Source organism: Carcharodon carcharias, chromosome 9 (assembly GCF_017639515.1).
Source record: "Carcharodon carcharias isolate sCarCar2 chromosome 9, sCarCar2.pri, whole genome shotgun sequence".
Classification (NCBI taxonomy): domain Eukaryota; kingdom Metazoa; phylum Chordata; class Chondrichthyes; order Lamniformes; family Lamnidae; genus Carcharodon; species Carcharodon carcharias.
This window is the reverse complement of record NC_054475.1, coordinates 33,062,299-33,087,382: the sequence shown is the minus strand read 5'-3', so window position 1 is coordinate 33,087,382 and position 25,084 is coordinate 33,062,299. Positions and strand designations below refer to the sequence as shown.

At 43.9% G+C, this 25,084-nt stretch overlaps 1 protein-coding gene across 1 annotated transcript in view; it reads left to right on the top strand.

The window, feature by feature from the left end:
* The window catches only part of LOC121282398 (peptidase inhibitor 16-like), a 34,224-nt gene extending 22,023 nt beyond the window's left edge, over positions 1-12,201 (top strand). The window contains exons 5-6 of the mRNA XM_041196116.1: positions 10,659-10,691; positions 12,176-12,201. Coding sequence (XP_041052050.1) covers positions 10,659-10,691; positions 12,176-12,180 — 38 coding nt within the window. The 3' untranslated portion in view covers positions 12,181-12,201. The remainder of the gene's footprint in view (positions 1-10,658; positions 10,692-12,175) is intronic.
* The last annotated feature ends 12,883 nt before the right edge of the window (positions 12,202-25,084 follow it).

Below are 25,084 nucleotides of genomic sequence, written 5' to 3'. Positions count from 1 at the left end.
CTGAGTAAAAATAGGAAAGACGTGAAATATAAGCTGGTTTAAGGGGTGGGGGGGGGGTGGGGGGTGGGGGTGGGGTGGGGGGGGTTTGGGGTTTGTTGGGACAAGTAGCCAGTAATAGGTGGAGATGACCAAAAGCTGTCACAAACAAAAGAACAAAGAGGTGTTGAAGATGGTAATATTATCTAAAGGAATGTGCTAATTAAGAGTAGAAGACTGGACAGATAAGCTACAGATAGCTCCAGTGGGGGTGGGGAATACTAAAAGCTAGAAATAAACAATGGGTGGAAATACATTTAAAAATAATGGAAATAGGTGGGAAAAGAAAAATCTATATAAATTATTGGAAAAAACAAAAAGGAGGGGGAAGAAACAGGAGGGGGGTGGCAATGGAGCTGAGAGTTCAAGATCTAAAATTGTTGAACTCAATATTCATTCCGGAAGGCTGTAAAGTGCCTAGTCGGAAGATGAGGTGCTGTTCCTCCAGTTTGCATTGAGCTTCACTGGAACAATGCAGCAGGCCAAGAACAGACTTGTGGGCGAGAGAGCAGGGTGGAGTGTTGAAATGGCAAGCGAAAGGGAGGTCTGGGTAATGCTTGCGGACAGACCAAAGGTGTTCTGCAAAGCGCGGTCACCCAGTCTGCGTTTGGTCTCTCCAATGTAGAGGAAACCGCATTGGGAGCAACGAATGCAGTAGACTAAGTTGAGGGAAGTGCAAGTGAAATGCTGCTTTACTTGAAAGGAGTGTTTGGGCCCTTTGACGGTGAGGAGAGAGGAAGTGAAGGGGCAGGTGTTGCATCTTCTGCGGTTGCATGGGTAGGTGCAGTGGGAGGGGATTGTGCCCACTTCACCATCAGCACAGGAACGGTCCAGATTGTCGCTGGCCAACTGGAGGGCTCTGTTTTCAAAGTCCGTGAGGACATTGATTTCAGGCATTCCTCCACTGGTCTGTGACCTCTTCCTTTTGTTCTGTGCCAGCTTGTCCTGCATGAATAGAGATGGAAAGAGTGTAAGTAGGATGCCTGCCAGGTCAGATGCTAAGTATACCTGGCCTGTGTGGGTGGTGAGTGGTTCCATATCCGGATGAGGACAATGAAGGTGTGTGTGAGAATGAGTGTTGATGTTCATTGAACTGCAGTGAGTTAAGGCCCCTGTGGATGTGTGATGGGTTTGTGAGTGTGTGAGTTGAGAGTGATGAGAAGAGTGCATTACCCTTGCGGAACGGAGGAGATCATTCATCCTCTTGCGGCACTGGGTGGCTGCCCTCTTTTGAAGGGCGTTGTCACTGACCACCACTGCCATCGCCTCCTATGCCGGATTAGTGATGTTGCTGCACCTCCTGTGCCAGAGCGGGGGTGGAGGACATCACAGCGGGCCTCCACTGCATCCAAAAGGCACTCGAGGGATGCGTCATTGAATCTGAGGGCTGCTGTCTTTTTGCCCTTCAGGGCCATGACTTCTTTACAGCAGTTGTTGGTTGGAAGTACTGAGATGTGTGTGTGCGGCTGTACTTAAAATATGTTCAGTTGAAGAGTCATACGGACTTGAAACATTAGCTGTGTTCCTTTCTGCAGATGCTGCCAACCTGTTGAGTTTTTCTCGGCATTTTTGTTTTTGTTTTAAATATGGCGCCCTGCATGATGAAGCGGCGAGGTGCTGGCATAGTGGGTGAATGAGAGCCTGTTCACCATGGAAACGGTGTATTTCCTGGGAATGTATAATTAATGCAACGGTTTTGGGATGATATGGTGTGAAAAGCTGCCTCCGGCAGTTACAGCATTTAACGCAAATCTGGGACGATTCCGCCCTATAACTGTGTGGAGATTTTAAGAAAGATTTGTGCTTTTTCTTTTCTTGGGATAATAGAGGGCGTGGAACTCTTCATGTCTTAATTGAAATACCACTTATCAGCATGACTCCACATTGAGATTTTGCAGTAAACGGAGGAAACCGCTTCTAAATTTGGCAATCTCTTGGAAACATGGAAACAAAGGAAAATGGAATACCCAACACATCCCTCAAGCCTTTTCCATTATTCATTTAAATCTTAGCTGATCTGGGGCTCAACTCTTATTTACTTACTTTTGTTCCATATCCCATCTTATCCTTAGCTACAAAGTATATCAATGTCAGTCTTGAATACTTCAATTGATGGAGCATATTCAGTATTTTGGGGAGAGTGTTTTGATTTTAAATATCTTTTATGTTAAATGGATTAGCTCTAATTTTTCAATTATGCATTCTTATTCTGTTATCACATCATACCTTAATGTCCTGAACTCAAGGGAATGGAAGCCAGATTTATATATCCTGTCTTCATAACTTAAGCACTGGTATAATACTGGTGAATCTGCACTGTACCCCTTCCAAGATCTGTAGACCCTTCCTTGGTTTCAGTGCCACAAACCAAATGTACTCCAGATGAGATATGATGGGATATGAAGGTCTGTATAACTGAAGCATCACTTTTCTTCACTGGTGAATTCCAGTGCCATTGAAGTAAAATGGCCTTCTATTCATTGACTGCAATAACTTGCGCTAATGTAGTTAGTACCTGTGATGTAGAAGAAAATGTCTCATGGGTCATAAGGAAACCACAAACAGTTAAAAATGTAGCCCTTTGTGCTAAATTGAGAATAATTAGGACTGCAACAGTTAAAAGTAAATGAAAATTTCCTTTTTATAGATTGGTAACAGGAAAAATTACATTGAGGGCTGAGAGCTTTGGAGAGAGCGGTTTGTTTAATATTCATACCTTTTCTGGAGTCATACACCAGTGAACATTTACTTTTAACTTTTGAAGTGAAGGGCGAGATTTTTGAACTTTTTGTGGTTTCCTTATGCCCCACTGGGATATTGGAGAACACTGAGGGGGTAATTTTACTGTATTTGGCCGTGTGACAGCTGACCTGGTAATACCTTATCATGAAACTGTTTATAAAAGGTGGAAAAAATTCCATTCTTGCTAAAGGGTCTTCACATTTTTAAGGATAAAACTACCTGTTAGTAGTTTACCCTCCATCATTCCATTCATTGAAGACTAATTTCATTCACTCACTGCATGGCTCAGCCTGTCCATATTGTCTTGCTACACAGTGCACACTGCAATGCTACCCAACCCTATGTATAAACTTACAGATACATATCAAACTCCATATCATAATTTTCATAGAACTAATTTAGCTAGCAGACAAAATACAAGTTATAGCCAGAATCCCCTCCAGCCTCCTGGGAATTTATCATCTGGTCTGGGGTGAGGGGGTATTGAACATTTGTTCAAGGATATGCGCTTCAGTGCCTGCCTTCTGCTGTGCGGCCCATTATTGCACATTGTACAGGCCTAGTGGCAGACCACATGCTCACAATGTGTGAATGTTCTAAAATTTAATGCAAAAAGTCTATTGACAAATGCCCCTCTATTTTTGTCATAATGATGCTGAAGCGAACAATGTCTGTTAGTCTTAGGAAGTCAATGTTCCACTGGGGAAGGGGGGAGTTTGAGAATATTGGTGGTTTATTGGCGATGTGCAATCCCGCTCAGCTCAATATACTGTGCAACTTAACAGATAAGCAAATGTTTAAAAATGATGCCTGTTTGGCAAGCAACTCAGATGCTACCTAAACCCCTAAGGCCTGAGGACATAGACTTAGGGAGGCGATGGCATAGTGGTATTGTTGCTGGACAAGTAATCCAGAAACCCAGGGTAATGCTCCGTATTCAAATCCTCCCACGAATTTGAAAAGTCTAATGTAACCATGAAACCATTGTCGATTGTTGTAAAAACCCATCTGGTTCACTAATGTCCTTTAGGGAAGGAAATCTGCTGTTCTTACCTGGTCTGGCCTACACGTGACTCCAGACCCACACAATTTGGTTGACTCTTAAATGCCCTCTGAACAAGGGCAATTTGGGATGGGCAATAAATTTTGGCCTAGCCAGCAACACTCACACCCCATGAACGAATTAAAAAAAGACTTGCTCCCATTATTCAAGAGTCCCTCAGACTGATAAACAGGCTGGGAGCAGGGTTGCATCTGTTGGGCTGGCAAAAACTCTGCCTTCCCTGGAGATGGCCCTAGTTATAGCAAGATGGAAGACCCAACTCTGGGTTGAAGGGGGTGCCAAGAATGAATGGGTTCAAGCTGCCCAGGAATTAAGCTAACACTTGCAGATAGCAGAGTAACTTGGAGAATGGGAATTCAGTTAGGTTCTCAGCATTCTACAAACTATAATTGTGTCCAAGATTCTTATTGTTGGATGGGTGGGTCACTGCACTCTTTTAACAAGTACCTGGATCTGCACCATAAGTGCTGTAAGCTGCAGGGCTATGGGCTGGGTACAGGAAGGTGTGATTAGTAAGGGTACCTGGGTGTCCTTGGGCTGGCATGGACATGATGGGCCGAATGGCCTCCTTCTGTGCTGTAACTTTTCTATGGTTCTATGGTCTGTGCAGCTCCACTGCTGTGAGCTGCTGTGCTCACTTGAGTTCCCTCTCAATTCCTACTTATGTCTCTTCTACTGGTGTGTCAAAAAACTTATGTTTTCTTCAATGTCCATTCTTAATTTGAAAGCGTGCCGCAAGGACAATGTGGCACCGGTTTGAAGGAACTATAAGCATTATCATTTCCCTGTTTATGCACACATGGATTGTCCAGAGATCTTGAGAATTTCCACTTTATGTTAAATAGAAGAAGGCATGTCATTCTTTGTTTTTTTGTAAAATCACACCAACATGAATCTGCATTAAAACTGTGGGCTCAATAGATAGGCTATGTGCATAACAGAAAGAATTTGACAGTCAGATTCTCTTCGATTTTCAGTCTCTGTTTAGATTGACTATGAATAGCTGAATAATCTAGTTTTTAGTGACCAACTGATAACAACAGATTGCCTTTATAAAGTGCATTTAATGGAGAAAAGTTCCTCAAGGTGCTTCACTAACAAGTTAAGCAAATGTTGGATGACTCTTTCAAAGGGCTGGCACAGGCAATATGGGCCAAATGTCTTCTTGTGCTGTGTGATTCTGTGGTTTTATATTCTAGATAGCTAACCATTAAAATGACTTGAATATAATGCAGGCTTCTCTCTCGTCCTTCCCTGTAGTCTTTTCTGCTACTGATTCACATGGAAGAATTTTTCATGCTTTATCATTTCCTTTTAAGGAGAAAAACATCATAGAATTTAATGAATGCTAAAGACAAATATTTTACTGTACACAAGTTATGGGGATAGCAACAAGTGTTATGGAGGCAGGTCAAAGATTTTGCGGGCTGAGGCGGGGGGAAGGAATGAATATTCCTTCTTAACAAATATCCCTTTAACTTCTATATCAAAATGAACTTCATCCTATTTTTCAACAGGTGTTGAAACACCTCAAGCCACCAATGTCACAGGTGAGAACCCAGCACTGTGTTATATTTTATTCTGACACCCATATGGTCAACAGTTTTGTGTTGTGCATAAAGTAAGAGGCACATTGCTTGAATCAGGAATTAATGTATGATTGATATGATTTCATTTGACTTCCCCAAGGAGCAATTATTCTTTGACATTTATGATTGAGGCAAACTTATCAATGGGCTGAATTTTATGCTGATTGGGCGAGTATGTACCTGAACCGATTGAGTGTGAAACTGTGTGAGATGACGTTGGGCGAGCCCACGATATTTCGGTTGGTGGACACGTGCAACAGTCGGAAGCGCGCACGCCAAAATTAAGAGGGCAGTTAAGCCCACTAATGACTCAATTGTCTGTCATTTTACGTAGCCTGGCCAACCTTATGGTTGGCGGATGAGCAAATTAGCCAGGTACCTTTAGATTTTTCATCAAACCTCATCTATGGGCGGGATGAGATTTCCATGTTGAAATGAAATATAAATAAATTTATGTGGACAGCATTTTCACTAGTTACATTTTCAGGTGACTGATTATGATGCGTGGACACATATTTTCAGCTTTTGAACCCTTTACTTTTGCTGTTTCAGGTCTTCAGCTTCATGAGGCAGCTCCCTGCCTTCAGGGAGCTTTCTCTCAGCATTGGCCCATGCCCGCGTTGACATCATCTCCCACCCTCTTCTGGTCCCCACACCAGCAGCTCTGAGCTTTGCAGTGCGTGCTTCATACTGGCTGGCCATTAATTGTCCAGCCAGTGTAAATTGCAGTCACGGGCCCTGTGGATGTGTGATGGGTTTGTGAGTGTGTGAGTTGAGAGTGATAAGAGTGCATTACCCTGGCAGAATGGAGGAGATCATTCATCCTCTTGCTGCACTGGGTGGCTGCCCTCTTTTGAAGTGCATTGGCGCTGACCACCACTGCCACCACCTCCCAAGCCGGATTAGTGATGTTGCTGCACCTCGTGCGCTAGAGCGGGTGTGGAGGACATCACAACAGGCCTCCACTGCATCCAAAAACTGCTTAAGGGATGCGTCATTGCATCTGGGGCTCCTGTCTTTTTGCCCTTCCGGGCCATGTCTTCTTTGCAGCTGTTGTTGGTAGGAAGTACTGAGATGTGTGTGTGCGGCTGGACTTTAAATATGTTCAGTTGAAGAGTCATACGGACTCGAAACTTTAACTGTGTTCCTTTCTGCAGATGCTGCCAGACTTGTTGAGTTTTTCCAGGTATTTTTGTATTGTTTTAAATATGGCGCCCTGCATGATGAAGCAGCGAGGTGCTGGCATAGTGGGTGAATGAGAGCCTTTTCACCATGGAAACGGTGTATTTCCTGGGAATGCATAATTAATGCAGCGGGTTTGGGATAATACGGCGTGAAAAGCTGCCTCCGGCAGCTACAGCATTTAGCGCAAATCTGGGACGATTCCGCCCTATATCTTGTGTGGAGATTTTAAGAAAGATTTATGCTTTTTGTTTTCTTAGAATAATAGAGGGCGTGGAACTCTTCATGTCTTAATTGAAATACCACTTATCAGCATGACTCCGCGTTGAGATTTTGCAGTAAACGAAGGAAACCGCTTCTAAATTTGGCAATCTCTTGGAAACATGGAAACAAAGGAAGATGGAGTACCCAACAGATCCCTCAAGCCTTTTCCATTATTCATTTAAATCTTAGCTGATCTGGGGCTCAACTCTTATTTACTCACCTTTGTTCCATATCCCTTTTTATCCTTAGCTACAAAGTATATCAATGTCAGTCTTGAATACTTCAATTGATGGAGCATATTCAGTTGTTTGGGGAGAGTGTTCTGATTTTAAATATCTTTTATGTTAAATGGATTAGCTCTAATTTTGCAATTATGCATTCTTGTTCTGTTATTACATCACACCTCAATGTCCTGAACTCAAGGGAATGGAAGCCAGATTTATATATCCTGTCTTCATAACTTAAGCACTGGTATAATACTGGTGAATCTGCACTGTACCCCTTCCAAGATCAGTAGACCCTTCCTTGGTTTCAGTGCCACAAACCAAATGTACTCCAGATGGAATATGATGGGATATGAGGGTCTGTATAACTGAGGCATCACTTTTCTTCACTGGTGAATTCCAGTGCCATTGAAGTAAAATGGCCTTCTATCCGTTGACTGCAATATCTTGCGCTAATGTAGTTAGTACCTGTGATGTAGAAGAAAATGTCTCATGGGTCATAAGGAAACCACAAACAGTTAAAAATGTAGCCCTTTGTGCTAAATTGAGAATAATTAGGACTGCAACAGTTAAAAGTAAATGAAAATTTCCTTTTTATAGATTGGTAACAGGAAAAATTACATTGAGGGCTGAGAGCTTTGGAGAGAGAGGTTTGTTTAATATTCATACCTCTTCTGGAGTCATACGCCAGTGAACATTTACTTTTAACTTTTGAAGTGAAGGACTAGATTTTTGAACTATTTGTGGTTTCCTTATGCCCCACTGGGATATTGGAGAGCACTGAAGGGGTAATTTTACTGTATTTGGCCGTGTGACAGCTGACCTGGTAATACCTTATCATGAAACTGTTTATAAAAGGTGGAAAAAATTCCATTCTTGCTAAAGGGTCTTCGCATTTTTAAGGATGAAACTACCTGTTAGTAGTTTACCCTCCATCATTCCGTTCATTGAAGACTAAGTTCATTCACTCACTGCATGACTCAGCCTGTCCATATTGTCTTGCTACACAGTGCATACCGCAATGCTACCCAACCCTATGTATAAACTTACAGATACATATCAAACTCCATATCATAATTTTCATAGAACTAATTTAGCTAGCAGACAAAGTAAAAGTTATAGCCAGAATCCCCTCCAGCCTCCTGGGAATTTATCAGCTGACCTGGGGTGAGCTGGTGTTGAACATTTGTTCAAGGATATGCGCTTCAGTGCCTGCCTTCTGCTGTGCGGCCCATTATTGTATGTTGTACAGGCCTAGTAACAGACCATATGCTCATCCATTTGTGAATGTTCTAAAATTTAATGCAAAGAGTCTATTGACAAAAGCCCCTCTATTTTTGTCATAATGATGCTGGAGTGAACAATGTCTGCTAGTCTTAGGAAGTCAATGTTCCACTGGGGAAGGGGGAATTTGAGAATATTGGTGACTTATTGGCGATGTGTAATCTCACTCAGATCAATATATTGTGCAACTTAACAGATAAGCATATTTTTAAAAATAATAAAAAACAAAAACAGAATTACCTGGAAAAACTCAGCAGGTCCGGCAGCATCGGCAGAGAAGAAAAGAGTTGACGTTTCGAGTCCTCATGACCCTTCAACAAAACAGAGTTGAGTTCTGTTGAAGGGTCATGAAGACTCGAAATGTCAAGTCTTTTCTTCTCCGCCGATGCTGCCAGACCTGCTGAGTTTTTCCAGGTGATTCTGTTTTTGTTTTGGATTTCCAGCATCCGCAGTTTTTTGTTTTTATATTATATTTTTAAAAATAATGCCTGTTTGGCAAACAACTCAGACGCTACCTAAACCCCTAAGGCCTGAGGACATAGCCTTAGGGAGGTGATGGCGTAGTGGTATTGTTGCTGGACAAGTAATCCAGAGACCCAGGGTAATGCTCCGGGTTCAAATCCTACCACGCATTTGAAAAGTCTAATGTAACCATGAAACCATTGTTGATTGTTATAAAAACCCATCTGGTTCACTAATGTCCTTTAGGGAAGGAAATCTGCTGTTCTTACCTGGTCTGGCCTACATGTGACTCCAGACCCACACAATTTGGTTGACTCTTACATGCCCTCTGAACAAGGGCAACTAGGGATGGGCAATAAATTTTGGCCTAGCCAGCAACACCCACACCCCATGAACGAATTAAAAAAAGACTTGCTCCCATTATTCAAGAGTCCCTCAGACTGATAAACAGGCTGGGAGCAGGGTTGCATCTGTTGGGCTGGCAAAAACTCTGCCTTCCCTGGAGATGGCCCTAGTTATAGGAAAATGGAAGACTCAACTCTGGGTTGAAGGGGGTGCCAAGAATGAATGGGTTCAAGCTGCCCAGGAATTAAGCTAACACTTGCAGATAGCAGAGTAACTTGGAGAATGGGAATTCATTTAGGTTCTCTGCATTCTACAAACGATAATTGTGTCCAAGATTCTTATTGTTGGATGGGTGGGTCAGTGCACTCTTTTAAAAAGTACCTGGATCTGCACCTTAAGTGCTGTAAGCTTCAGGGCTATGGGCTGAGTGCAGGAAGATGTGATTAGTAAGGGTAACTGGGTGTCCTCGGGCTGGCATGGACAAGATGGGCTGAATAGCCTCCTTCTGTGCTGTAACTTTTCTATGGTTCTATGGTCTGTGCAGCTCCACTGCTGTGAGCTGCTTTGCTCAGTTGAGCTTCTCTCTCAATTCCTACTTATGTCTCTTTCTTCTACTGGTGTATCAAAAAACTTATGTTTTCTTCAATGTCCATTCTTAATTTGAAAGCGTGCCGCAAAGACAATGTGGCACCGGTTTAAAGGAACTATAAACATTATCATTTCCCTGTTTATGCACACATGGATTGTCCAGAGATCTTGAGAAATTTCCACTTTATTTTTAAATAGAAGAAGGCATGTCATTCTTTGTTTTTTTGTAGAATCACTTACCAACATGAATCTGCATTAAAACTGTGGGCTCAATAGATAGACTATGTGCATAACAGAAAGAATTTGACAGTCAGATTCTCTTAGATTTTCAGTCTTTGTTCAGATTGACTATGAATAGCTGAATAATCTAGTTTTTAGTGACCAACTGATAACAACAGGTTACCTTTATAAAGCGCATTTAATGGAGAAAAGTTCCTCAAGGTGCTTCACTAACAAGTTAAGCAAATGTTGGATGACTCTTTCAAAGGGCTGGCACAGGCAATATTGTCCAAATGGCTTCTTGTGCTGTGTGATTCTGTGGTTTTATATTCTAGATAGCTAACCATTAAAATGACTTGAATATAATGCAGGCTTCTCTCTCGTCCTTCCCTGTAGTCTTTTCTGCTACTGATTCACATGGAAGAATTTTTCATGCTTTATCATTTCCTTTTAAGGAGGAAAACACCATAGAATTTAATGAATGCTAAAGACAAGTATTTTACTGTACAAAAGTTATGGGGATAGCAACAAGTGTTATGGAGGCAGGTCAAAGATTTTGTGGGGCTGGGGCTGGGGCGGGGGGAAGGAATGAATATTCCTTCTTAACAAATATCCCATTAACTTCTATATCAAAATGAACTTCATCCTATTTTTCAACAGGTGTCGAAACACCTCAAGCCACCGCCGTCACAGGTGAGAACCCAGCACTGTGTTATGTTTTATTCTGACACCCATATGGTGAACAGTTTTGTGTTGTGCATAAAGTAAGAAGCACATTGCTTGAATCAGGAATTAATGTATGATTGATATGATTTCACTTGGCTTCCCCAGTGAGCAATTATTCTTTGCCATTTATGATTAAGGCAAACTTATCAATGGGCTGAATTTTATGCTGATCGGGTGAGTGTGTACCTGACCCGACTGAGTGTAAAAACCGTGTGAGATGACGTTGGGTGAGCCCGCGAAATTTTGGTTGGTGGCGCGTGCAACAGTCGGAAGCGCGCCCGCCAAAAATTAAGAGGGCAATTAAGCCCATTAATGACTCAATTCTCTGTCATTTTACATAGCCCGTCCAACCTTACGGTTGGCGGATGGGCAAATTGGCCATGCGGCCTTTACATTTTTTATCAAACCTCATCCATGGGCAGGATGAGATTTCTGTGTTGAAATGAAATATAAATAAATTTATGTGGACAGCATTTTCACTAGTTACATTTTCAGGTGACTGATTATGATGCGTGGACACATATTTTCAGCTTTTGAACCCTTTACTTTTGCTGTTTCAGGTCTTCAGCTTCATGAGGCAGCTCCCTGCCTTCAGGGAGCTTTCTCTCAGCATTGGCCCACGCCCGTGTTGACATCATCTCCCACCTTCATCCTGTCCCTACACCAGGAGCTCTGAGCTTTGCAGTGCGTGCTTCATACTGGCTGGCCGTTAATTGTCCAGCCAGCGTAAATTGCAGTCACGGGCCCTGTGGATGTGTGATGGGTTTGTGAGTGTGTGAGTTGAGAGTGATGAGAAGAGTGCATTACCCTGGCAGAATGGAGGAGATCATTCATCCTCTTGCTGCACTGGGTGGCTGCCCTCTTTTGAAATGCGTTGGCGCTGACCACCACTGCCACCACCTCCCAAGCCGGATTTGTGATGTTGCTGCACCTCCTGCGCTAGAGAGGGCGTGGAGGACATCACAGCGGGCCTCCACTGCATCCAAAAACTGCTTAAGGGATGCGTCATCGAATCTGGGGCCCCTGTCTCTTTTTGCCCTTCCGGGCCATGTCTTCTTTGCAGCAGTTGTTGGTTGGAAGTACTGAGATGTGTGTGTGCGGCTGGACTTTAAATATGTTCAGTTGAAGAACCATACGGACTGGAACCGTTAACTGTGTTCCTTTCCCCAGACACTGCCAACCTGCTGAGTTTTTCCGGGTATTTTTGTTTTTGTTTTAAATATGGCGCCCTGCATGATGAAGCAGCGAGGTGCTGGCATAATGGATGAATGTGAGCCTTTTCACCATGGGAATGTTGTGTTTCCTGGGAATGCATAATTAATTCAATGGGTTTGGGATGATACGGCGTGAAAAGCTGCCTCCGGCAGCTACAGCATTTAACGCAAATCTGGGACGATCCCTATACATTGTGTGGAGATTTTAAGAAAGATTTGTGCTTTTCCTTTTCTTAGAATAATAGAGGGCGTGGAACTCTTCATGTCTTAATTGAAATACCCCTTATCAGCATGACTCCACATTGAGATTTTGCAGTAAATGGAGGAAACCGCTTCTAAATTTGACAATCTCTTGGAAACATAGAAACAAAGGAAGATGGAATACCCAACACATCCCTCAAGCCTTTTCCATTATTCATTTAAATCTTAGCTGATCTGGGGCTCAACTCTTTTTTACTCACTTTTGTTCCATATCCCTTCTTATCCTTAGCTACAAAGTATATCAATGTCAATCTTGAATACTTCAATTGATGGAGCATATTCAGTCTTTTGGGGAGAGTGTTCTGATTTTAAATATCTTTTATGTTAAATGGCTTAGCTCTAATTTTTCAATTATGCATTCTTGTTCTGTTATCACATCACACCTCAATGTCCTGAACTCAAGGGAATGGAAGCCAGATTTATATATCCTGTCTTCATAACTTAAGCACTGGTATAATACTGGTGAATCTGCACTGTAGCCCTTCCAAGATCTGTAGACACTTCCTTGGTTTCAGTGCCACAAACCAAATGTACTCCAGATGAGATATAATGGGATATGAGAGTTTGTATAACTGAAGCATCACTTTTCTTCACTGGTGAATTCCAGTGCCATTGAAGTAAAATGGCCTTCTTTCCGTTGACTGCAATAACTTGCGCTAATGTAGTTAGTACCTGTGATGTAGAAGAAAATGTCTCATGGGTCATAAGGAAACCACAAACAGTTAAAAAAGCTTTGTGCTAAATTGAGAATAATTAGGACTGCAACAGTTAAAAGTAAATGAAAATTTCCTTTTTATAGATTGGCAACAGGAAAAGTTACATTGAGGGCTGAGAGCTTTGGAGAGAGAGGTTTGTTTAATATTCATACCTCTTCTGGAGTCATACGCCAGTGAACATTTACTTTTAACTTTTGAAGTGAAGGACTAGATTTTTGAACTTTTTGTGGTTTCCTTATGCCCCACTGGGATATTGGAGAGCACTCAAGGGGTAATTTTACTGTATTTGGCCATGTGACAGCTGACCTGGTAATACCTTATCATGAAACTGTTTATAAAAGGTGGAAAAAATTCCATTCTTGCTAAAGGGTCTTCACATTCTTAAGGATAAAACTACCTGTTAGTAGTTTACCCTCCATCATTCCGTTCATTGAAGACTAAGTTCATTCACTCACTGCATGGCTCAGCCTGTCCATATTGTCTTGCTACACAGTGCATACCGCAAAGCTACCCAACCCTATGTATAAACTTACAGATACATATCAAACTCCATATCATAATTTTCATAGAACTAATTTAGTTAGCAGACAAAGTACAGGTTATAGCTAGATTCCCCTCCAGCCCCCTGGAAATTTATCAGCTGATCTGGTGCGAGTGGGTGTCGAACATTTGTTCAAGGATATGCGCTTCAGTGCCTGCCTTCTGCTGTGCGGCCCATTATTGCACATTGTACAGGCTTAGTGGCAGACCACATGCTCACCCATGTGTGAATGTTCTAAAATTTAATGCAGAGTCTATTGACAAATGCCCCTCTATTTTTGTCAAATAATGATGCTGAAGTGAACAATGTCTGTTAGTCTTAGGAAGCCAATGTACCACTGGGGAAGGGGGGAGTTTGAGGCTATTGATGGCTTATTGGCAATGTGCAATCCCACTCAGATCAATATACTGTGCAACTTAACAGATAAGCAGATTTTTAAAAATAATGCCTGTTTGGCAAGCAACTCAGATGCTACCTAAACCCCTAATGCCTGAGGACGTAGCCTTAGGGAGGCGATGGTGTCGTAGTATTGTTGCTGGACAAGTAATCCAGAAACCCAAGGCAATGCTCCGGGTTCAAATTCTGCCATGAGTTTGAAAAGTCTAATGTAACCATGAAACCATTGTCGATTGTTGTAAAAACCCATCTGGTTCACTAATGTCCTTTAGGGAAGGAAATCTGCTGTTCTCACCTAGTCTGGCCTACATGTGACTCCAGACCCACACAATTTGGTTGACTCTTAAATGCCCTCTGAATAAGGGCACTTAGGAATGGGCAATAAATTTTGGCTTAGCCAGCAACACCCACACCCCATGAACGAATTGAGTAATGGGAGCAAGTCTTTTTTTAAGAATCCCTCAGACTGATAAACAGGCTGGGAGCAGGGTTGCATCTGTTGGGCTGGCAAAAACTCTGCCTTCCCTGGAGATGGCCCTAGTTATAGGAAAATGGAAGACTCAACCCTGGGTTGAAGGGGGTGCCAAGAATGAATGGGTTCAAGCTGCCCAGGAATTAAGCTAACACTTGCAGATAGCAGAGTAACTTGGAGAATGGGAATTCAGTTAGGTTCTCAGCATTCTACAAACTATAATTGTGTCCAAGATTCTAATTGTTGGATGGGTGGGTCAGTGCACTCTTTTAAAAAGTACCTGGATCTGCACCTTAAGTGCTGTAAGCTTCAGGGCTATGGGCTGAGTGCAGGAAGGTGTGATTAGTAAGGGTACCTGGGTGTCCTCGGGCTGGCATGGACAAGATGTGCCGAATGGCCTCCTTCTGTGCTGTAACTTTTCTATGGTTCTATGGTCTGTGCAGCTCCACTGCTGTGAGCTGCTATGCTCAGCTGAGCTTCTCTCTCAATTCCTATTTATGTCTCTTTCTTCTACTGGTGTATCAAAAAACTTATGTTTTCTTCAATGTCCATTCTTAATTTGAAAGCGTGCCGCAAAGACAATGTGGCACCGGTTTAAAGGAACTATAAACATTATCATTTCCCTGTTTATGCACACATGGATTGTCCAGAGATCTTGAGAAATTTCCACTTTATTTTTAAATAGAAGAAGGCATGTCATTCTTTGTTTTTTTGTAGAATCACTTACCAACATGAATCTGCATTAAAACTGTGGGCTCAATAGATAGACTATGTGCATAACAGAAAGAATTTGACAGTCAGATTCTCTTAGATTTTCAGTCTCTGTTCAGATTGACAATGAATAGCTGAATAATCTAGTTATAAAGCGCATTTAATGGAGAAAAGTTCCTCAAGGTGCTTCACTAACAAGTTAAGCAAATGTTGGATGACTCTTTCAAAGGGCTGGCACAGGCAATATTGTCCAAATGGCTTCTTGTGCTATGTGACTCTGTGGTTTTATATTCTAGATAGCTAACCATTAAAATGACTTGAATATAATGCAGGCTTCTCTCCCATCCTTCCCTGTAACCTTCCCTGCTACTGATTCACACGGAAGAATTTTTCATGCTTTATCACTTCCTTTTAAGGAGAAAAACACTATAGAATTTAATGAATGCTAAAGACAAATATTTTACTGACAAAAGTTATGGGGATAGCAACAAGTGTTATGGAGGCAGGTCAAAGATTTTGTGGGGCTGGGGCTGGGGCTGGGGGAAGGAATGAATATTCCTTCTTAACAAATATCCCTTTAACTTCTATATGAAAATGAACTTCATCCTATTTTTCAACAGGTGTCGAAACACCTCAAGTCACAGTTGAGAACTCAGTACTGTGTTATATTTTATTCTGACACCCATATGGTCAACATATTGTGCATAAAGTAAGGGGCACGTTGCTTGAATCAGGAATTAATGTATGATTGATATGATTTCATTTGACTTCCCCAATGAGCAATTATTCTTTGACATTTATGATTGAGGCAAACTTATCAATGGGCTGAATTTTATGCTGATCGGATGAGTGCGTACCTGACCCGATCGGGTGTGAAACCGTGTGAGATGACATTGGGCGAGCCGGCGAAGTTTTGGTTGGTGGGCGCATGCAACAGTCAGAAGCGCGCCCACCGACAATTAAGAGGGCAATTGAGCCCATTAATGACTCAATTGTCTGTCATTTTATGAAGCTCGTCCAACATTACAATTGGTGGATGGGCAAATTGGCCAGGCATCCTTTACATTTTTTATCAAACCTCATCCATGGGCAGGATGAGATCTCCGTGTTGAAATGAAATATAAATAAATTTATGTGGACAGCATTTTCACTAGTTACATTTTCAGGTGACTGATTATGATGCGTGGACACATATTTTCAGCTTTTGAACCCTTTATTTTTGCTGTTTCAGGTCTTCAGCTTCATGAGGCAGCTCCCTGCCTTCAGGGAGCTTTCTGTCAGCATTGGCCCACGCCCGTGTTGACATCATCTCCCACCCTCTTCCTGTCCATACACCAGCAGCGCTGAGCTTTGCAGTGTGTGCTTCATATTGGCTGGCCATTAATTGTCCAGCCAGCGTAAATTGCAGTCAGGAGCCGATCGTGGGCATGCCAATCCCGCCTGCCCACCGAGCTGAAAATTCAGGCCAATGAGTTGTACATCATCACAAAAAGAAACTCAAATTCTTACAATTCAACAGGATGAAAAATGGAAAGACTGTTCCACTCCCAGACTTGTTAGTTGTATCAGTTTTATTTGTGCATCATTGCTTGGGGTTTCTTAACAAACGTATTTCACTGCTTCTCTGAACAGTGCATTTCTTCTCAGCTACGAGTGAGCTGTGCACTGAGTTAAAAAAGGTAACGTTTATTTTCAGTAAGCGCAAGCCCCAGCTCATGTGGTTTGAAGAGGGTAGGGAAAGTGTTTGTGTTGGATGTACAGCATTTTTAAAAAGTCATTGCAAATTCTGGGCCTGTGTAGTTGGACAGTTGGGAGGTATTGTGCTGCGTAGAGTTGTCACTCAATCTCATGAGGAGCAAGTATTGGGTTAACCATCTTCTCACTACATTCTGTTGATTTTTTTTCCAAATGTGGCAAAATGCTCACCTTTTCCGTATATTGGCTATTAATTTAACAAGAACCATGAGAAGAAATTGGCACCAATTTCAATTTTCTATAAATGTTTCCCCCCTTGGCCTGCTCTCATGTCTGTGGCCAGGATTTTCCGTGCCCGCTGGCATTGGGCGTGTTCGGTGGCATGAGCAGATAATATGGTGAGAAGGCCAAAAATCTTTGGGATTGTCCGCTCTGCCCGCCAATGGGCTGCATTCCCCGTCATTGGACATTGGGAACCTCATAGTAATACATCAGCACATCTTTTTAAGGCCAGCCTGCCGGACTCATCCCGCCCACACCTCTCTGGGCGAATGAAGGTGTCGGGGGCTGAGGTTGGAAGGGGGGAAGGAGTACGGGGGAGGAGGGAGTAATGGGGGGCAGAAGATGGCAACTGGAGAAGTAGGTATATGGTGGGGGTGGAAGGTGTAAGGGAAGGAGTTCAGAGGAGAAGAGTGCAGAGAGGGGAAAAAGTCTGCGGGGAGGAAGGAGTGAGGAGAGGTGAGGGAGTAAGGGTGGAGGAAGAAATAAGGGAAGGAGTCAGGAAGGGGGAAAGAGTAAAGCTGGAGGAAGAAGTGAGACTTCCTGAGGGAGTCAGGAAGGGAGAATGAGCAAGGCTGGAGGAAGATGTGAGACTGGAGGAAGCAGTAAAGGAGTTGGGAGGGGGGTAGGACAAAGCATGGCGAAATAAGTAAGGGCATCTGAGGGAGTCAGAAAGAGGGAGAGACTAAGTGGGGGGTTGGGGAGGAGACCGGAGGTTGGGAGGGCTAAAGAGGGAAGGGCATCGGGGGGTTGGGGTTCTAGGGGGGATGGGGTTCTTGGGGGAAGGTGTCAAGAGTGGGGAATGGGTTCCAGGGGTTAGGGGTCCAGAGGGAGGAGGGTTCCGAGGGAGAAGGGGTTGGGGGGTGTTGGTGGTGGGTTGCCAAGGTGAATGTGCAAGGGAGTGGTCTGATGAATCCATGACTGCATCCTGGGGAGTGAACTGAGGTTGGGAGATGTATGAGGGAATGCTGAGAATGATTAAGGGCAGTAAGGTGGGACTGTGAGGGTTCAACAGTAGGGGTAGAAGGGACGGTGAGGGTGGTTGATGGGGGCTCGGAGGTTGACACGGACCCTGGGGGTGAGAAGGAGGAGGTTGGCGAGGTGAATATGGATGGGGGCGGGATTCCGGGAAGGAAAGGAATGTACATGTTCACCTGGACATCCCCAAAGGAAAAGAGTTGTGGCTGGTAGGTCACGGAAGGGAGGTGGAAGGTGATGCCAGGGGGGCCAACTGTAATGGGGAAAAGGAAATGGGTGACTTGGGAAAGGGAAAAGACAGGGAGTGCACAAATAACCGAATCCAGACCATGCTGTCCAAATCAAAGTGAAATGAGTGCCGTGGTGAGCGAGAATAGGTGCTGCATGGGAGCATGATCATTGGGTGGGTGGAGATGCAGGTCAGCTCAGATGGACAACAGAAAGTGAACCCCAGCAGGCAGCATTCAAAATGTTCGAGACATTGAGGTGAGTATAATACCTGAAGGATCCGTGTGTGTGGGCGAGTGCTTGCACGAGTCTCCAAAAGGCCCTGCTACACAAAGACATGTCTCCCTCCAGAATCACTTGTGGGCCAGCTGCTCCCTCCGCGGTGAGGTTGAGGGGCTCACAGGCAAAGGGGACTTGGAGGGACAGGACAGCCTCTGAGATTCCTCAGTGGATGACACAGGGGTGTCCAGCTGCTGCTCCTCCTGTCTTCAGGTGCCCGGGGGCCCAACCCTGACTCCTTGAGGGGAAGGAGCATCTTGAGGGATGTCGAGGTGCTGTGCGTGATGTACCCAAGCCTTCTTCTGACTCTCTATGATGAGTTGGAAGGCCAAATATAGAGGCTTGTCATCTGACTCAGACCTCACAGATGCCTGATCCCCAACATTCCTCCGAGCTCTGGGGAGCTCGAGCAAACCTGCCTTCTTCTGCTGCAGACACGTGTCCGTGCGGTGACTGCCAGATTGTGAACCGAAACCTGCTCTAGATCTAGGTCCCACTGAGGTGCGTGTCTCTGTGCTGGTGCAGGGTGTGGGTAAGCACTGTGATGAGTCTTCCAGGCTGCTTATTTCCAGTACTTCAATGGAGGAGGTGCCCTCTTGGCTGGAGGTGAGGGCGTGGATGGAGCTGAGGGCCTGGCTGGCTGAGGGAGTCGGTCACTTGGCAGAGCTCCCTGTGAACCAACGTAGAAATAATTAGTGCATGGCTGCAGAGTCAAAAGCAGGAGAGAGAGAGCACTCATGTTTGCATTGAGAGAGAGATGGTGTAGGATCCTTACGAGGGTGTTTGGCACTGACTTCACCATCACCGCAGGCACGGTCCATGTCCTCATCAGTCAGTGCGATGGCATACTCCTCAAAGTGACTGAGGAGCCCAATGTCAGCCACTCCACCTCCAGCCTTGGACCTCTCCCTACAGGTGTGAGCATGCTTCTCCTACATGAAAACAGATGGAGAGAGTGTGAGCAGGACACATGGCACCTCATGGAATGTTTGTGTGGTGAGTGGAGCTATGGACATAATGAGGAATCAAGTTTAAGAGGATATGAGCCTGATGGAGATGTGACGGTGTGTGTGAGAGTTAGTGGTGTTGTCCCTTGAGGTGTGAGATCCCTGTAGATGTGTGATGGGTATGTGAATATGTGAGTTGAGAGTGATGAGAAGAGTGAATTACCCTGGCGGAACAAATGAGACCATTCATCCTGTAGCAGCACTGAGTGGCTGTCCTCTTTTGCAGGACATTGGCACAGAACACCACTGCCACTGCCTCCCAAGCTGGATTAGTGAGGTTCCTGCCCATCCTGCGGCCAAAGCGGGGGTAGAGGACATCTCAGTGAGCCTCCACTGTGTCCAAAAGGCGCTTGAGGGGCGATCATTGAACCTGGGGGCTGCAGCCTTTTTGCATTTCAGGACCATGGGTGGAATATTCCCAGATTTGCACTAAATGCAGTAGCAGGTGGGTAAAATAAAATTTTACCTGTCGGGCACAATGGCGGATTTTCACACTGTATCGTCCCAAACCCGCCACATCACAGCCATGCCTGCGGGCTTTCATTCACCCGCCCGCCTCCACCTCACCACTTCATCACGCAAGGCGCCATATTTAAAGTCCAGCTGCGTGCAATCTCAGTGCTTCCAGCCCATGACTGCTGCAGGAAAAATGTCCATGAAAGGCAAAAAGACTGCAGGCCCCAGGTTCAATGACGTGTCACTGGAAGGTCTTTTGGATGCCATGGAGTCGGGCCAGGATGTCCTCTATAACCGCTCTGGCTGCAGGATGGGCAGCGGCGAGACCAACCAGGCTTGGGAGGCAATGGCAGCAGTGGTCAGCGCAAGTGTCCTTCAAAAGAGGACAGTCACCTGGTGCCACAAGAGGATGAATGATCTCCTTTGTTCCGTCAGGGTAAGTCACTCTTCTCATCACACTCAAATGACTCACTCATAAACCCATCACACATCCACGGGGCCCTCACTCACTGCTGGTTCAAGGGACATCACCATTCATTCTCTCACACACACCGTCATTGTCTTCACCCTGTCCATGGGACCACTCACCACCTCCACATGCCAGGCATACTTATCAGTTGGCCTGGCAGGCATCCAGCTTACACTTTCTCCATCTCTATTCATGCAAGACAAGCTGGCACACAACAAGAGTGAGAGATCGCAGACCAGTGGAGGAATGCCTGAAATCAAAGCCTTCGTGGACTTTGAAAACAGAGCCATCCAGCTGTTCGGCAATGATCTAGACCGGTCCTGTGCTGAGGTCGGTGAGGTCGGTGCTGCTTGACCAAGTGAGGGTCCAGCAGTGCAACGTCCATCAACAACCATGCTGTGCGTGGTGTCCTCTTTCACAGGCCACTGCCATGCACCAATTATCTCCCATTGCTTCCGCAGGGACATGTGGGAAACAGCCAACAGAGTACATGATCCAGGGCCTCCAATCAAGCCCCAAAGAAACTTCTGAAGAGGAATCTGGAGGCACCCTCATTGAAGTCCCTTCACAGCACTCACCACACCCTCCACCAGCGCAGAGACACATGAGCAGGATGAGGTTTCCTGAAGCTAATAATGATTATATAAAAACTTTTTCTGAAAAATAAAAATATGTCCTATCTCATGTGACACAGTCAAATGAGGGGGACATGTTTCATTAATTTGTTATTGTTTTTATTTATTTTTTTAAAAGGCGCTTCAATCTCCCTGAGGCAGCTCCGTGCGCATGCGGGCAAAAGAGGGCTGGACCCAACTCTCCCTCCTCCCCTTGCCTGCATAGATAGTGCTCAGTGTTACCACTCGCGTATAACGCTGGGCGAGCCTTAATTGGCCTGCCCGGGTAAAATGGCGGTGCGAAGCTGATCGTAGGCAGCGGTCGGGTTCCCGACCATCCCTGCCTGCTCCCGCTAAGCCCGCCCGACATGGGAAAAATTCAGGGCATGTATAAACTTTTCAGTGAGAATTGTATGATCATAAAAAACCCTCAAATCATTAAATTGTATAGGAAAAAATAATGGAACATCCATCTTCCAAACCTCTTGTGCACAGTTTACCTGTATGTTATTAATTGGAATTTCATAGCTATTGTATTTTAATAGTTAGGAATCTTTTTCCACTAAAACTTGAAGGATATCTGGTTACGTGTATGTAAAGCCATTTATTGTTTAGCACTTTATAATCTTAGCCGCTTTGAAATAGTTTTAAACATTTGTGGCCTGGTAGAAAATAGAAGTGTGCTTAAAATAGCTGTTCGCAAGGGGACTGGGTAGTATATTATACCAGTACGATGTGCTTTCATGTTTGTGGCCTGAGATTGAATTTAAGGATTTATTTTTATCTGAACTCTAGAGAAAACAATATAGTTTGACAGATATGTTCAGGCCCAAATTTGCCATTGGTGCAGCTCACAAACACTATTAAATTTTACATTATGGAATGAGGGTGTGGTTCTACTGTAGGTGCTCAGTCCTATCTGCCTGATTTCGCAATTCATGTGTGCTGTACCACTGGAGTCAATGGGAATCGGGGGGGTGGGAGGAACTCTCCGCTGTTTGGAGTCATACCCAGTGCAAAGGAAGATGGTTGTGGTTTTTGGAAGTCAGTCACCTCAGCTCCAGGACATCAGTGTAGGAGTTCCTCAGGGTAGTGTCCTTGGCCCAGCCATCTTCCGCTGCTTCATCAATTACCTTCCTTCCATCACATACTGATACTGAAGCAGCCCATATCCAAACGCAGCAAGACCTGGACAATATCCAGGCTTGGGCTGACAAGCGGCAAGTAACATTCGTGCCATACAAGTGTCAGGCAATGACCATCTCCAACAAGAGAGAATCCAACCATCGTCCCTTATTGTTCAATGGCATTATCATCACTGAATCCCCCACTATCAACATCTTGGGGGTTACCATTGACCCAGAAACTGAACGGGACTAGCTAGATAAATACTGTGGCTAGGAAAGCAGGTCAGGGGCTAGGAATAGTGTGATGAGTAACTCACCTCCTGACTCCCAAACACCATGTACAAGGCACAAGTCAAGAGTGTGATGGAATACTCCCCACTTGCCTGGATGAGTGCAGCTCCCACAGCACTCAAGAAGCTTGATACCATCTAGGACAAAGTGGCCCATTTGATTGGCACCACATCCACAAACATTTTATCCCTCCACCGCCGACCACAGTAGCAGCAGTGTGTACTATCTGCAAGTTGCTCAGCAGGAATTCACCAAGGCTTCTTCGACAGCACCTTCCAAACCCACAATGACTCCCATCCAGAAGGACAAGGGTAGCAAATAGATGGGAACACCACGACCTGGAAGTTCCCCTCCAAGTCACTCACCATCCTGACTTGGAAATATATCGCCGTTCCTTCACTATCACTGGGTCAAAATCCTGGAACTCTCTTCCTAACAGCACTGTGGGTGTACCTACACCACATGGACTGCAGCAGTTCCAGAAGGCAGCTCACCGCCACATTCTCAAGGGCAACTAGGGATGGGCAATAAATGCTGGCCCAGCCAGCGAAGACCACATCTCGTGTCCACATGGAGAAATCTCATCATAAAGAATCCCATGTCCACTTTCTAAAAGTGGAGAGTACATACTTAGCTGAAATGAGAATTACTGGATTATGTTACATTGTCACTTTTCATCGCTAAGAAATGGTTTCAGATGTGAGACTGGCAATATAAATTAAATCTTGAGTAGCCCAATGCATGACAACCATGCATCCACTGAATAGACTTATACTTTATCCAATTTATCGAAGTGAAGTATATCTCTAAAACAAAATGGAATTAGGCTTAAAAAGTGCTCTGGTGACTTGCTAGATTAGTGAGAAAAGTAACCTGCTCTTAGTGATCTGACCAAGTTTCTTAGTGCCTATCTTATTCAATGCTAATGATGCTCAATGTTGGACCCCAGCCTGTTCTTTCCCAACATTAAAAAAAGCCTTTCACTGTGGATGTGTGTAATATCTTTTGTGTTTTACACTTTACAGCTGTCAATCTCAGACTGACTGTAAACCTGCAATGGTAGACAGACTTTTTTTTACAAGATTCATTAATTTTTACTGGCCACTTGGTGACCAACCTGCACCTGACCAGTATTATGCTGTTGTGAAAAAGGAGTCAAAAGGGAAAGAGTGTTTATACAGACAGAAAAAAAAGGTCTTCAAGACAGATTCGGCCTTGACTGTCAGGTGGCTTTCAAACCCTGTAGGGTGGCAGTATTGTATGTCATGTGGTGTTACATATGCTGTGCTTAAAGGAACCCTAAGAATTGTTTTGAGAAAGATAGAATAATCAAAATTGGAATTAAGAAAGAGAGGAAATCCAATCAGTTTAAATAAATAAAAAGCCAGAGGGAACAGGGCGGAATTATGCGGCAGAGGGATTTTACAGTCCCACTGAAGTCAATGGAGTTTAGAATGGCTCGCCAAATTTTGTGGCCTCGTCCCCACCGTGACAGGCCTGTAAAATTCCAACCTAAGTGTGTAGGATCAAACTAAGAATTTGCTCCCACCGACTATGAATGGGGGATGTTTTATGCACTTTGCTGCTTCTGTCTGGTGGGATCATTCGTGCTGGTATGGAACAGGTGAGCAAAGGCTGGGAAAACAGGCAGAGATGCTTCTCCAGACTGCTACTCAAATCTCACAGCAGTTGATCTTCCACCTGGCGTTTTATGCCAACCCAAAGTACAATCACATGTACATTTGAAAATGTGACAGTGTATGAAGCCCACTTGCAATTCTCCAATATTCACTTAATGAATGTGTTGTGTGTGTAGCTTACCTAGGCACTTTCTAATTTGCAACTAGCATCAAAATAACCACAGCCAAAGAAATGAACTTTACACTGTGCTATGATTTTATTCTGAGATTCATAATGATAAAGTTTTATTGTCCTGTATAAAGTAAGAAACACTAGTTGTATCTGGAATGAGTGAATACTCACTATGATTTTGTTCAGTGGCTCTGATTAATTATTCTTGAAGAAACTGTACATCAGTGAGAAATATAGTAGTGATAAAAAAATCTACAATCTTGAAACTTAAATAAGAAAATAAAACTACAAGATTGTTCACCTTCAAAATTGATTATATCCCTTTGTCAATAATTGTTAGTAGTTCAGAAATTTGCCAAATTTGTACTTAATGTTTTCTGCTATTTTTAAAGAGTGGTGGCTATAGGCCAGCTGCATTCAAGCTTAACATATTTATTCTTAAGGCATATGGGTGCTGCCGTGAGTTAATACACTAAATTTGCTCTCTACCTTAAAATGAGTTTGGATTCTGTGAACTTCAAGGACCCAACCTAGTTCTTAATACACATATTTGGTACATATTTGACTTCATGAGCCATTGACAGGATGTATTTGTTTGAAGACTAATTCCCTGCTATTCAACAGGTTTAATGAGGAAAAAAAGATATTAAAATGTCTCTATTATTACAAAAATCTCCCAGCCAACCCCACCAAATGAATCATTTCTATTTCCATTTCCTGAGTTTGTTTCTATGGAGGTCTATTCCTAAATTAGCAATAAACACTACGTGGCAATAGCTGAGTTGGGTAATTTGTATTAGATTCAATCTTTGGG